The 12,146-nt window shown below is 55.3% G+C and overlaps 1 protein-coding gene across 20 annotated transcripts in view; it reads right to left on the minus strand.

The window, feature by feature from the left end:
* Positions 1-1,432: 1,432 nt before the first annotated feature.
* Positions 1,433-12,146, minus strand: part of NCF4 (neutrophil cytosolic factor 4) — a 115,833-nt gene continuing 105,119 nt past the window's right edge. For 12 of the 20 annotated variants that reach the window (XM_084955422.1, XM_021091535.2, XM_084955436.1 and 9 more), the window contains 6 exons: positions 8,603-8,730; positions 7,282-7,339; positions 6,462-6,560; positions 3,580-3,710; positions 3,256-3,321; positions 1,433-1,817 (listed from right to left, as the gene is read on the minus strand). In XM_084955422.1, the coding sequence (XP_084811548.1) occupies positions 1,622-1,817; positions 3,256-3,321; positions 3,580-3,710; positions 6,462-6,560; positions 7,282-7,339; positions 8,603-8,730 (678 nt within the window). In that variant the 3' untranslated portion in view covers positions 1,433-1,621. Of the gene's footprint in view, positions 1,818-3,255; positions 3,322-3,579; positions 3,711-6,449; positions 6,561-7,281; positions 7,340-8,602; positions 8,731-12,146 lie in introns of all 20 variants that reach the window. The other 8 variants (XM_084955421.1, XM_013997543.3, XM_084955429.1 and 5 more) reach the window with 1 other exon arrangement.

Genomic DNA, 12,146 nt, shown 5'->3' on the forward strand with positions numbered 1-12,146 from the left:
TACTTTTTTTTTGGCTTTTTAGAGCCACACTCACAGCATATGGAGGGTCCCAGGCTAGAGGTCTAATCAGAGCTATAGCCGCCGGCCTACACCACAGCCACAGCAACGCCAGACCCGAGCCACGTCTGCAACCCACACCACAGCTCACGGCAACGCTGGATCCTTAACCCACTGATGGAAGCCAGGGGACCGAATCCGAAACCTCGTGGTTCCTGGTTGAATTTGTTTCTGTGGTGCAATGACGGGAATTCCTGTATCCATGCTTGATTCATTTTGCCTTCATTATCGACAGATAGTTCTATGAAGCCGATAAATTCCAGACCGAGAGAGGTTTTCTCGCAAAAATCTGCAGCTGTAATTATATTGGCTTCAGCTTCCATTGGTATAGTTGAAAAGTCTGCTTCTCATTCTGACTTTTTGTTATTTTGCAGTGACCTCCACTTTCTCTGACAGCTTTTAAGACCTTCTCTTGGGAGTTTCCATCATGACTCGGCGGAAATGAATCTGACGAGTATCCATGAGGATACAGATTCGATCCCTAGCCTCGCTCATTGGGTCGGGGATCTGGCATTGCGGTGAGCTGTAGTGTCGGTCATAGACGCGGCTCGGATCCAGGGTTGCTGTGGCTGTGGTGTAGGCCGGCAGCTGTAGCTTCGATTAGACCCCTAGCCTGGGAACCTCCATATGCCGAGGGTGAGGCCCTAAAAAGCAAAACATACTACATATAATTGGAGGAGTGGAGTGAAGCCTCTACAAGCCAAGGAATGCCAGAAAAAGACCAGCAGCTAGCAAGAGGCAAAGAAGGTTTTCCAACAGGCTTCATGGAAGCAAGACCCTGCTGACACCTGGAGTTCGGTCTTCCAGGCTCTCGACCTGTGAGACACTGAATGCCTGCTGTGGGGTACTTTGTCTTGGTGGCCCTGCACACTGATGTGGGGGCTGTGAGGGCCCGGAGCAGCACCCCCACAGCCCAGGGTGGGGTGTAGGGGTGTAGGGTGCTTGGCAGCCTGCCCTTTTTGGGGGAGGGTGGCAAAAGCCTGAGAGCTGAGGGGAGAGGGGTCCCCCATCTTCTTGGCTGCATCCAAGGTCTCCACCCCCTCTGAGAGCAGGAATTAGAGGAAGCTCCTGACTCTGGTCACACAGAGGGTTTGGCCTTGGCCTTGGCCTGACCCCGAGAGCACCCTAAGGAAGATGACTTCTGTGCGGCAGGTGGTCAGTCCCAGGAAAGGGTGCCAGAAGGAGTGGCCATCAGGAACACAAGTGTCCCTGGGTTTCTCCACACATGAGGACAAGGCAAGGGGACTAGGGGGCTGCATTAGAGGCCCAGCAACGCCAGGACCCGCCCGTATGTAAATGACCCCTCACTGATGCTCATGAGTGGTATTTTACTTCCTCTCCTCTCTTTTCTCAAAAGATACCATCTTCCCCCGTCTGGCCCTTGGAGATGAAATGGTTTATTTAATTCAGAGACCAGATGTCGAGACCGCACGAGCCACGCCCAGCAGGTCCGATGGATACAGAACCAGGAAGCCTGCCCTGTGCTCCCGGCCTTTCTTGGTCCCCATTCCCTCGGAGGGCTCCTTGCTGGGCGTCCCCTCACGGCCCCAGGGACACCAGCAGCTCAGGGAACCGTGTTGTAGACCTTGTAGTTGTCCTTCTGGGTGATATGCAGCTTCCAGGGGAAGAGGCGCTTCTGGGAGGGGAGGCCTTGGGCCTGTCTCACCATGAGCTGCACGTCCTCGTCCGAGAGCAGCCGAACCAGATCCCCCTCGGCGTCCCTGTAGTTGAGGGCAAGGTCCTCCCTCTGGAACTCCCGCCTAAGGGGAGAGATCAGGGCTCGTGAACCGTCCTGCGGCCCCAGGCCTAAGCGTGGGGGCAGAGAGAGGGGATGGAGGGGGTTTTAGGGCTGGGATCTAAGAACCGGAAGAGGTCAGCGCTGGACACCGGCCGTATCCTCCGAGTGGTCCCACCTCCCACTCAGATGGGGAAACAGAGACCTACAAGGGAGAACAGGACTTTCGCAATAAATTAGCCTCCCAGCCTGGAACGTCTTGCGTATAAATACGCCGAAGATGTAAGAACAGACGTGGGGAAGAGAACTGGGTCTTGCAGGGCAAAGAGGCGAGCGGGATAAAGCCCCCGTGAACGCCCTGTGTGTGGCTACAGAGGAGACCTCTTTAAGGGCAGACTCCGTGAGATAGACACTCCTCCTACACCTGGCTGGTGACAGTAAAAAGCCATCCGACGTTTCCATAGGTCCTTTGACAAAATGGATCAGAAGCCTATCGGACTTGCAAACACCTCGCTCCCCAAATCCCACTTCTAGAAAGTCAGCCTAAGGAAACCATCAGACAAGTCACGAAATAAGTGGCTCGCAGCACTATTCGTGGTCGTAAAAAAAGGGGAAGGTACCCTTAAATGGTCAGAAAAAGGGGATGTGGGTGCATTAGTGACGGTGCATCCACAGAACGATGCCGTGGAGCCAATTAAATAACATTTATGGGGGAGTGGGGGTGGGGTGTGCGCTAAAGCAATCTGTGTGAACCATAGAGAATGAGAGGAGTGAAATTCTTTTTCTTTTTTCCTTTTTAAGGCCGCGCCCACAGCATATGGAAGTTCCCAGGCTAGGGGTTGAATCAGAGCTGCAGGTGCCGACCCACACCACAGCCACAGCAACGCAGGATCCCAGCCGCATCTACGACCCTACGCTGCCGCTTGCAGCAACGCTGGATCCTTAACCCACTGAGAAGGCCAGGGATCAAACCCGCATCCTCATGGATACTAGGTGGGTTCTTAACCTGCTGAGCCACAACGGGAATGCCTGATTTCACTTCTTCATAGCTTTCTGTGATCTCTGACTTTTTTTTTTTAAATAACGAATAGATCTTACTTTTACGGTCATAGGAAGGTACCAATGGCTATTTCCATTCTGTAAACAACTATTCATAACTAAACTGGACCTTGCAGGGGGTGGTTCCCTGATGGTGGAGGGTCCAAGTCCAAGGTTTTGACCTAGAGAGACTTCAGCTCTAGCTGCAAATCTGGGCGTACAATCTGTAAACCCCCTTTTCCTCTTTCCAGCTCCTCATGCATCTCACATGGGCGACCTGATACCCACTCCGCAGGGCGGGGCTGTGGGCAAAACAGGAAGGCAAAAGAGATGCAAAACCCATGGCCCCCGAATGCGCTCTTTCTCCCTCTGCCTTTTTCTCCAGGGGGCCTGATGCCCTCTGCCCTCCCACCCCAGCCCCTCACCTCACAAGCTCCAGCAAGTCCTTGTAGAGTGGGGTGCTGGTGAGGTCTTCCTCCACCGCGATGTCCCTAAGGGGACAACAGGGTGGGGTGAGGAGGCCAGAGGGGAGACATGGGGATGAGACTGGCAGGGGGGCCCCCCTGGGCCCTTGACACCTTGTGACAACATGGTGGTTTATCAGGAGGGCAGCGGGAGCCACTGCAGGCTTTTCAGTGTGTGTTTGGGGGGGTGGGGGGATCATGCCCTCTGGTTGGGTCTTGGAACCTGGACCATGATGTGGAGGTGGGGCGGGGGGGGCAGGTCCCACCCTCCCCGCGGCCACACACTTGGTGGTGCTGACGGAGTCCTCATAGAAGCAGCAGCGCAGCCAGTTGGTGGGGTCCTCCTCTTCCGGGAAGTCCTTGAGGATCTTCACAAAGGACGCTGGGAAGATGCCCGTGGTTCCGCGGAGAGTGCCCTGAGGGGGAAACACGACACTGCCCTGTGGGCTCCAGGGGAAGCAGCAGGGCCATCCCTGGGGGCCCCGCCCCTTCAGAACCCCGAGAAAATCAGACGAGGTCGGGGTCCCCTTCTGCAGAGGGAGGAGGAGAAGTGGGCGTGGTCACCCAGCTCTTCACCCCAGGATGTCCGGTTTTTGTTTGTTTTTTGTTTGTTTGTTTGGCCGCGCCCAGGGCGACGTTCCCCAGGCCACCGACTGAACCTGCACCGCAGTTGCGGCCTTTGGGCCGCAGGTGTGGCACCTCCAGATCCTTAACCCGCTGCGGCCACATGGGAACGTCCCCAAGACATCCGTTTGGAAATAGATCAAGACCTGGAATCTGGAACACTGCTTTCACCTCATTCATTTATTCACTCTCTCAGTCATTTATTCAAAGACTTCTTGAGCACCAGCTACCCGGTGGGAAGGGATCAAAGTCCTTTCCCCGCTCCTGGAGCTTCCACTATGACACACAGATGAAGGGGTGAACTTCACGGTGAGTCAGAGGGTGGTAAGTGTTTAGGAGGAAAATAGAATGGGGGTGGGGCGGGAAGGGGCCCTGCCCCTCTGTTCACTCATCCCCGGATACCACCTCCTCTAGAGCAGCTTCTCTCCTGAAGCCCAGACCCAGCCACTGCCTGTGCGGTGTCACATGTTCTCTCAAATCATCCCAACCCCATGGAAGACAGATGGCTCCCGTCCCCTTTTACAGACATCAAAACAGGCTGAAATAGCATCCTGGCTCCTCCCCTCCGTCTGAGGCCGGAAGATGGCCAGCATACTGACACATAGAACTTTCTAGAAAACAAGAAGGCAACAAACATTTCCTGTTTCTGCTCAATGACCCAGCAAGACCACTCCACTGTGGAGCTGTTGAGTAGCTGAGACAGATCTCCAGGACTGGGGTAAAATCACAAATGTCCAGGGGTGAGACCAATAGTTAGCCTGTACTCCTCTCCAGCCCCTGGACACCAGGGACCCTCCCATCCTCTCAAAGTTCCCAGGACCGCTGGGGACTGGCCTTGCCTCAGGACCTGCCCTTCAACCTCCTTCCCCACCCCTACCCCAGAAGCCCTGAGAAAAGGGAATTTGTGTGTGTGTGTGTGTGTGTGTGTGTCTTTTTGCCTTTTCTAGGGCCGCACCCGCGGCATATGGAGGTTCCCAGGCTAGGCATCCATCTGGCCTAAGCCACAGCCACAGCAATGCGGGATCGGAGCCGCATCTGCGACCTACACCACAGCTCACGGCAACGCCGGATCATTAACCCACTGAGCAAGGGCAGGGATCGAACCCGTAACCTCATGGTTCCTAGTCGGATTCGTTAACCACTGCGCCACAACGGGAACTCCAAGAAAAGGGAATCTTTAATAACAATAAGACTTAATCCAAAAGCTTGGCACCAGGCCAGGGCCTCCCACCTGGTGACACCCCCACCCCATGTCCAGTCATGGGATGAGGCCCGGGATGGACCTCGCTTGCCACGTGCAGGGACAAAGCACAGCCAAGACAGGCCCTGGCTTCAGAGTCTCACTTAAGCCCCCCAGCGGTCCTGGCTCGGGCCAGGCTGTCCCTGGGTTGGGCTCTGAACAGCTGCACCCCCTTTAACCCTTCCCAGAACCCTGTGAAGAAACTGGCCAGGCCAGTGCCATCTCCATTTACGGGAAAGGAAACCACGGGGTTGAGCAAGTGGCCCAGAGTTGCAAAGCTCGTTAAAAACAGAGCTAGGATGTGACGCCAGAGTCCCGAGTTCATGTCTGCCTGCGTGATAAGTAACAGCACCCCAGATTACAGAGGCGCATCTCAGCCGGGCGCTCTGCCCCCTGGGCCTAACGTCTGGGGGGCATACTGGATTGTTGCAGCTGGAGGGGTGCTACTGGCATCGAGTGGATGGATGCCAAGGAAGCCACTAAACATCTTGCAATGCGCCGGGTAGCCCTCCAGCAGAGGACTGCCTGGCCTCAAATGTCAGCGGTGAACAGGCTGAGATACCCTGTTCCACGCCGGGAGATTAGACTCAGAAGGCTGAACGACTTGCCCAAAGCAATGTTTGTCGAGGTCAGCAGCAAAGGCAAGTGTAAGCTCTAGAATCTTCTGTTCCAGTCACACCTCAGGTTTCCCCCATCTACCTGCCCAGATCTCCAGGACTATCTTTGGACAGTATCTCTCCCCTGGGGCCTTCTCAGACCCCTCCTCATTCTCTGATCCCCCCACTAGACTTGGAGCCACCTCATCGCCAACTTACTTTCAACCTCACCTCCATCTTCACCTCCAACTCACTTCCATCCTCACCTCCACCCTTACCTCCAACTCACTTCCATCCTCACCTCCACCCTTATCTCCAACTCACCTCCATCCTCATCTCCATCCTCACCTCCAACTCACCTTCATCCTTATCTCCAACCTTACCTCTCACTCACCTCCATCCTCACCTCCAACTCACCTCCAACTCACCTCCAACTCACTTCCATCCTCACCTCCACCCTCACCTCCACCCTTATCTCCAATTCACCTCCATCCTCATCTCCATCTTCACCTCCAACTCACCTCCAACTCACTTCCATCCTCACCTCCACCCTTATCTCCAACTCACTTCCATCCTCACCTCCACCCTTATCTCCAACTCATCTCCATCCTCACCTCCAATTCACTTCCATCCTCACCTCCACCCTGACCTCCAACTCCCCTCCAACTCATTTCCATTCTCACCTCCATCCTCACCTCCAATCTTACCTCCAACCAGTCTTTATTAATCCGACTGAGAAGGAAGATCACATCTCCGACTTTGAAATTCAGCTCCAGTTTGCTGTTCCCAGTGAAATCAAACAGGGCCTGGGGAGAAGGGTGGGGTAAGGAGCCGGGAAGGAAATACTCACTGAGCTCCGATGAAAGGGCTGTACATACTTCAGTGATCCAATTAACGGATGAGGAAACCGAGGCTCAGGAAGGATGAGAGATTTGTCTGAGGCTACTTGTTAGTGAAGGAGTCAGGTTTAGAACCCAGGTCTCCCTGACTCCAGAACTGGTGCTCCTTACAGGCCTGGTGGGCTGAGCATGAGAGGGAAGAAGCCAAATTCCTAGGACTGGGTAACTTCCCCCTCCCCCAGGCCTCACTGGGGGGGACTCCCGTGCCCCCATAACCCCCAGGGCATTGACCACACTGGTTTGGACATGCCCATTTCAAAAGGTGCCTCCCCGGGGAGCTGTGAACCCCTTGAGGACAGGGCCTGGTCTGAGTCACCTCTAAAGCTTCAGTCCCCGAGGCAGACGGAATGACCCAGGAGACCTTGCTGTGTGAATGCTGCATAGACCCGTGGGTGTCCCTCTGCCTGGGTGCTCACTGCACACCCCCACCCCACCTCAGCGGGCCAGGGGTCCTCACGCATCTGAGGCTGAGGCTGAGGGCCCTTCCTCCCCACCCCCAGCCCCGCCCCCGGTACCCAGGCCCATCCTAGGCACACGGCAGGCACCAGCAGGAAATGCTCATGGCCGAAGGGTGGAGCCAGGCTGCTGCCCAGTGGTGAGGTGGGAGAGCCTGGCCCAGCGGGGCTACCTCTGCTCGTGGAGCTGCCATGCGGTCAAGGCTGGCACCTTGTGGGGACTCGCTCTTCCTAGGAGAGAGAAGAGGGGCTTGTCATGTCATCCCTCCTGGCTCTGTGCCCAGAGGAGACCCTCAGCGGGGGCAGGAAAGGAGGGGGGCACAGAGGCATTAAAGACGCAGCTCTGGTCGCTCCTCTGGGCCAGCACGCTGCCCCTGCCCTGCCCCTGGAGGAGGGACTTATCCTCCCGCCACGGAACCAGGGAGCGGAGGCTCAGACGGACAGTTGCTTCGTGCCCGAGCTTGCCGACACCACTCCCCACACCAAACCCTTAATTTCTCAGCTGAGGAAACGGACTTCAAGAAGGGCCATGCTCTGCTCCAGGACCCAGGGCTGCTGTGGGGCACAGCTGGAATTCGGGCCACGCCTGCCTGGGTGCAGAGGAGAGATGGCCAGGCCTGGAGAGGCCATTCAGAGATACAGGCTGCAGGAAGGAGGGAGACGATGGGTGGGAGGGCAGGGCTCGGGCACCCTGTCCTGGAATTCTTAGCAGCCTCGTTTGGAAGCCCAGTCCTATTTCTTTGCGTTCCAACTTATATATAAAGGGGGTGGTTTTATTATTATTTAAGTATAGTTGATTTACAGTGTTGTGCAATTTCTGCTGTACAGCAAAGTGGCCCGGCCATACATATATATACATTCCCTTTCTTGTATCATCTTGCATCATGGTCTATCCCAAGAGAGCAGATATAGTGCCCTATGCTACACAGTAAGACCCAGACTTGTTTCAGTGGCTTGGATTTTTGATGATTTTTTTTTTTCCTGCTTAGAAGGGGCTGGAGGGAGCAGTGGGCTGTTTGGAACAAGGGAGTGAACAGCAGCGTCCCCTGGTGGTCAGGTGGAACATCAGGAACCACCGCTGGCCCCAAGGAACTCAAACTAACCAGGGACAAGGCATCACAGGCAACGCAAGGGGGGCTGTTGGCAGACAGGAAGGCTCCCCACTCCTTCCTCACTCCCTACTCTCTCCAGGCACCCAGAGGCCCCGGGCCATCCCCTGTGGCTGCTGTGGTGCCAATGGCCCAACCCCGTCCTCATTGTCACAGATCAAAAGACACCCACTTTCTGTCCCTCTAGGCTCTACACGTGATTTTCCAAGCTCATCTAACAAGCCAAACCATCCTGGGGTGCTCAGAGATAGGACCCGCCTCTATTCCTTGCCTGCTTTTGGGAAGGAGAAGTGCCTCTGCAGCAGGGGCCTCTGGGACACAGCACCTGGTCAGGAGCAAGTGGCCCAGGGCTCTGGCCGGTGGGAGTGCGGGACAGATCACTTACACTTTCCGGGTGCGCGGGCGGAGCCGGCGGAGCCCCTGGGGCACCTGCTCCGCATCGTAGGATGACTGGTAGAAGAAGATCCGGACATCCTCATCCATCAGCACACAGATGGGCAGGCTGAGGAGGTTCTGCATTTGGGCAAGAGGCCAGACCCGTGGGGACGGTCAGCGGAAGGTCCCGACACCCCAGCCCAGCTGCTCCATCCCGTCCCCCGCCCTGGTCCCCCTTTCTCTACTAATGCATCCCCTGCCTGACAACAGAAACGAGATATATTTTTATCTTTTTTGTTTTAGGGCCACACCCGTGGCATATGGAAATTCCCAGGCTAGGGGTCGAATTGGGGCTGCAGCTGCTGGCCGACACCACAACCACAGCAACGCGGGATCTGAGCTGCACCTGCGACCTACACCACAGCTCACGGCAACGCCAGATCCTTAACGCACTGCGAGAGGCCAGGGATGGAACCCACATCCCTATGGACACTAGTTGAGTTCTTAACCCACTGAGCCACAATGGGAATTCCAGAAACAAGACATATATTTTTAAATCTCAATAGGCTGAGGGTAACATGTCATAAGATTTGCTCCTGGGTTCAAGGTTAAGAGGGGACCAACTTGCTTGAGAACAGTTCATTTGGAGAAGACTCGAAGGCCTCCAGACACGACAATGACACTGATGACAGGTGACGTGACGTGGTGGAGACTGTCCAGGCGCTGCACTGAGTGCCACACCACGTGACCTCATTTATCTCACAGCAACCTGGGAGTTAGGGTCAGGGAGGTGAAGGGATCTGTCTAGGGTCACACAGCTGGGCATCTAGAGCGATCTGCCGCCAAAGCGCATCCCCCAGGTCAAAATGAGGCCATAGCAAAGGAGGGGATCCTGCAAATAAACCACATTAACAATAATCGGTGGTATTACAGCCTAAAAAAAAGGCTTCCTGGTGCTTTATCACAGGTGGGGAACCTGAGGCTCAGAGTTAGAAAGTGCCCAGGCTGGCTGGCAGACCTAAGAAGCGGTGGTCAGGACTCTTGATCTGAGGCCGGACACACTCACCGCGAGGCAATGACCCCGGGGCTGTGAGGATGTAGAGTGCCCCAAACCCAGCAGGGTCAGCCCCCCAAGCTGCCCACTGCCCAGGTCCACCAGGAGCACTGTGATTGGCGTTGGGTGCTGCAGCTCCAGAGGCACCCAGACCTCCTCAGCCAATCCCCCAGGGACAGCAGGATGGGGAGGGGCTGGGCACACGATCCTGGGGAAACTGGATGCGCAGAGGCTGGAAAAGACAGGGCTGTCCTATGGGTGGTGGTGAGAGCCTGTCCAGAGGTGGGTTTAAGGGCACAGACAGAGCCAGGCTGTGCCCGGGATAGAATCCCAGCTCTGCTGCTCATCTGGGTGACCTTGGACAAGCGGGCCTCTGCAGGTTCATTAATACAATGGGGCTGGTAGTATCTCCCTTGTGAGATTGTGTGAGGATTAAATAAACGAACACGTGTACCACCCTCAAAAACCGCATCAGGCATCTAGCAGGGACCCCATCCAAGTTGGATGTTATCATGGATGCTGTTACTTTTATTATGACACAGCACAGTGGGTGAGAACGCAATCCTAGAGCCACAGAGATGTGGATTCACAGCCCATTCTACCTACCTAACTGCTCTGTGACTCTGAGTGCGTGACTCTACCTCTCTGTGCCTCAATTTTCTCATTTTATTTTTCATTCCTTTTTTTTTTTTCCTTCGTCTGTCTAGGGCTGTACCCATGGCATATGGAGGTTCCCAGGCCAGGGGTCCCATCAGAGCTGTAGCCACTGACCTATGCCACAGCCACAGCAACACCAGATCCGAGCCATGTCTGCGACCCACACCACAGCCCACGGCAACACTGGATACCCAACCCACTGAGCGAGACCAGGGATGGACCCCACAACCTCATGGTTCCTAGTGAGACTCGTTTCCACTGCGCCACGATGGGAACTCCCATTCTTTTTCTTTTTAAGGCCACACCTGCAGCATGTGGAAGTTCCCAGGCTAGTGACCGAATCAGAGCTGGAGTTGCAGCTGCTGGTCTATGACACAGCAGCAGCAACACTGGGTCTGAGCCACATCTGCAGCAACGCTGGATCTTTAACCGACTGATCGAGGCCGGGGATTGAAACCGCATCCTCATGGAGACTATGTCAGATTCTTAGCCGCTGAGCCACAACGGAAACTCCCATTTTCCTCATTTTAAAACAAGGATCAGAGAGGAGTTCCTATTGTGGCTCAGCAGAAATGAACCTGACTAGTATCCCGACTAGTCAAGCTTTTCTAATAGCTGTCCAACAGTGGATGAGCAGCCTGGGTCGGGAGAGAATGGTAGTGAGCTCCCCGTCTCTGAATGTTTCAAGCCCAGGGTGGGGGTTACCAGAGCAGAGATTCCTGCACTGATTGACTTCTGGGCGTCAAGGAGCCCACTCAGGCACTGACAGGCAGAGAATGGGATCCTTCCGGCTGCTGATGGCTAAGCGCAGGTGTGGAAGGAAGAGCTCCAGCTCCAGTCCAAGGTCCCTCCTCCCTCTTTCTCCATCCCCACTGAAGGAGAGTGGAGCCACCGGGAAGGAGCAGCTGTCACAGCGCCCCCTGGAGGGGAGACACCTCCAGCGCGGGAGCCCAGAGGCCTTCCCACCCGGCCTCAACTCTCCCCAGAGCTCAGGATTCCTGCAGCCACTGAGGAGGGCAGGATGGCCACATCCTTCCCCGCCCCTGGCTCCTCTGCACTCCTCCAGCCCCTCACTCCACTAGGAATCATGCCTTCTCACATTCTGGAAGCAGATTCATAGTTTACAAGCACTTTCCTGTCCTTTTCTCAGTAGATCCCTGCATCACTCCCCTCCCACGAGACCAGAGAATTAGGAGCACCACCCCATTTCATAGGTGAGAAAACCAAGACCTAGACAGGATGAACAAATGGCCCTAACTCACCTCATGTCAGAGCAAAGACTAAGGAGATTCCTCGTTTAGTGCTCTTTTCTTGTAAGAGTTGAAGAGGAAGGGGAGGCCTCCCTGTCTGTGAGGATGCCTCTGGGCCCTGAAGAGGACTTCCTTCCCCAGTTCCCATCAAGCCATGATTTGTATGCCTCTAGTGACAGGGTGCTCACTATCTCACGAGGAACACTATACCTTTCTTGCCCGGTTCTAATTGGTGGAAAGCCTTTCCTAACCAGCCTGGTCTCTGCCTTTAAGACGCTCCTTCCTCTGTGCCCTCATCTCCTAAAGATGTAGACAGTTTACAGGCTGGGGGATACACATGGACATCCATCCAAGGCCAGTGGACACAATTATAATCCAGCCTGGGCCCTGTTCATGCAAAGGTGCTATGTGAGAAAGCCGGAGCCCTGGTCTCCCATGCCCGTTATACAGGCTGGGTCTTTTTGTGGCTTCACGATCCACCCGTCTGTATTCCCAGTGGACAGTGGGGACCTCGGGGCAGGCACTGGAACCTTTCTCCTTTATACCAGGACACTCGGCACAGCCATTAGATTTATCTATTCCAAGTGTGGCTC

This window comes from Sus scrofa, chromosome 5, assembly GCF_054392235.1.
Source record: "Sus scrofa isolate SSC_HxYL_T2T_F1_AM1 chromosome 5, Sscrofa_HxYL_maternal_Yorkshire_Landrace_v2.0, whole genome shotgun sequence".
Taxonomy (NCBI): domain Eukaryota; kingdom Metazoa; phylum Chordata; class Mammalia; order Artiodactyla; family Suidae; genus Sus; species Sus scrofa.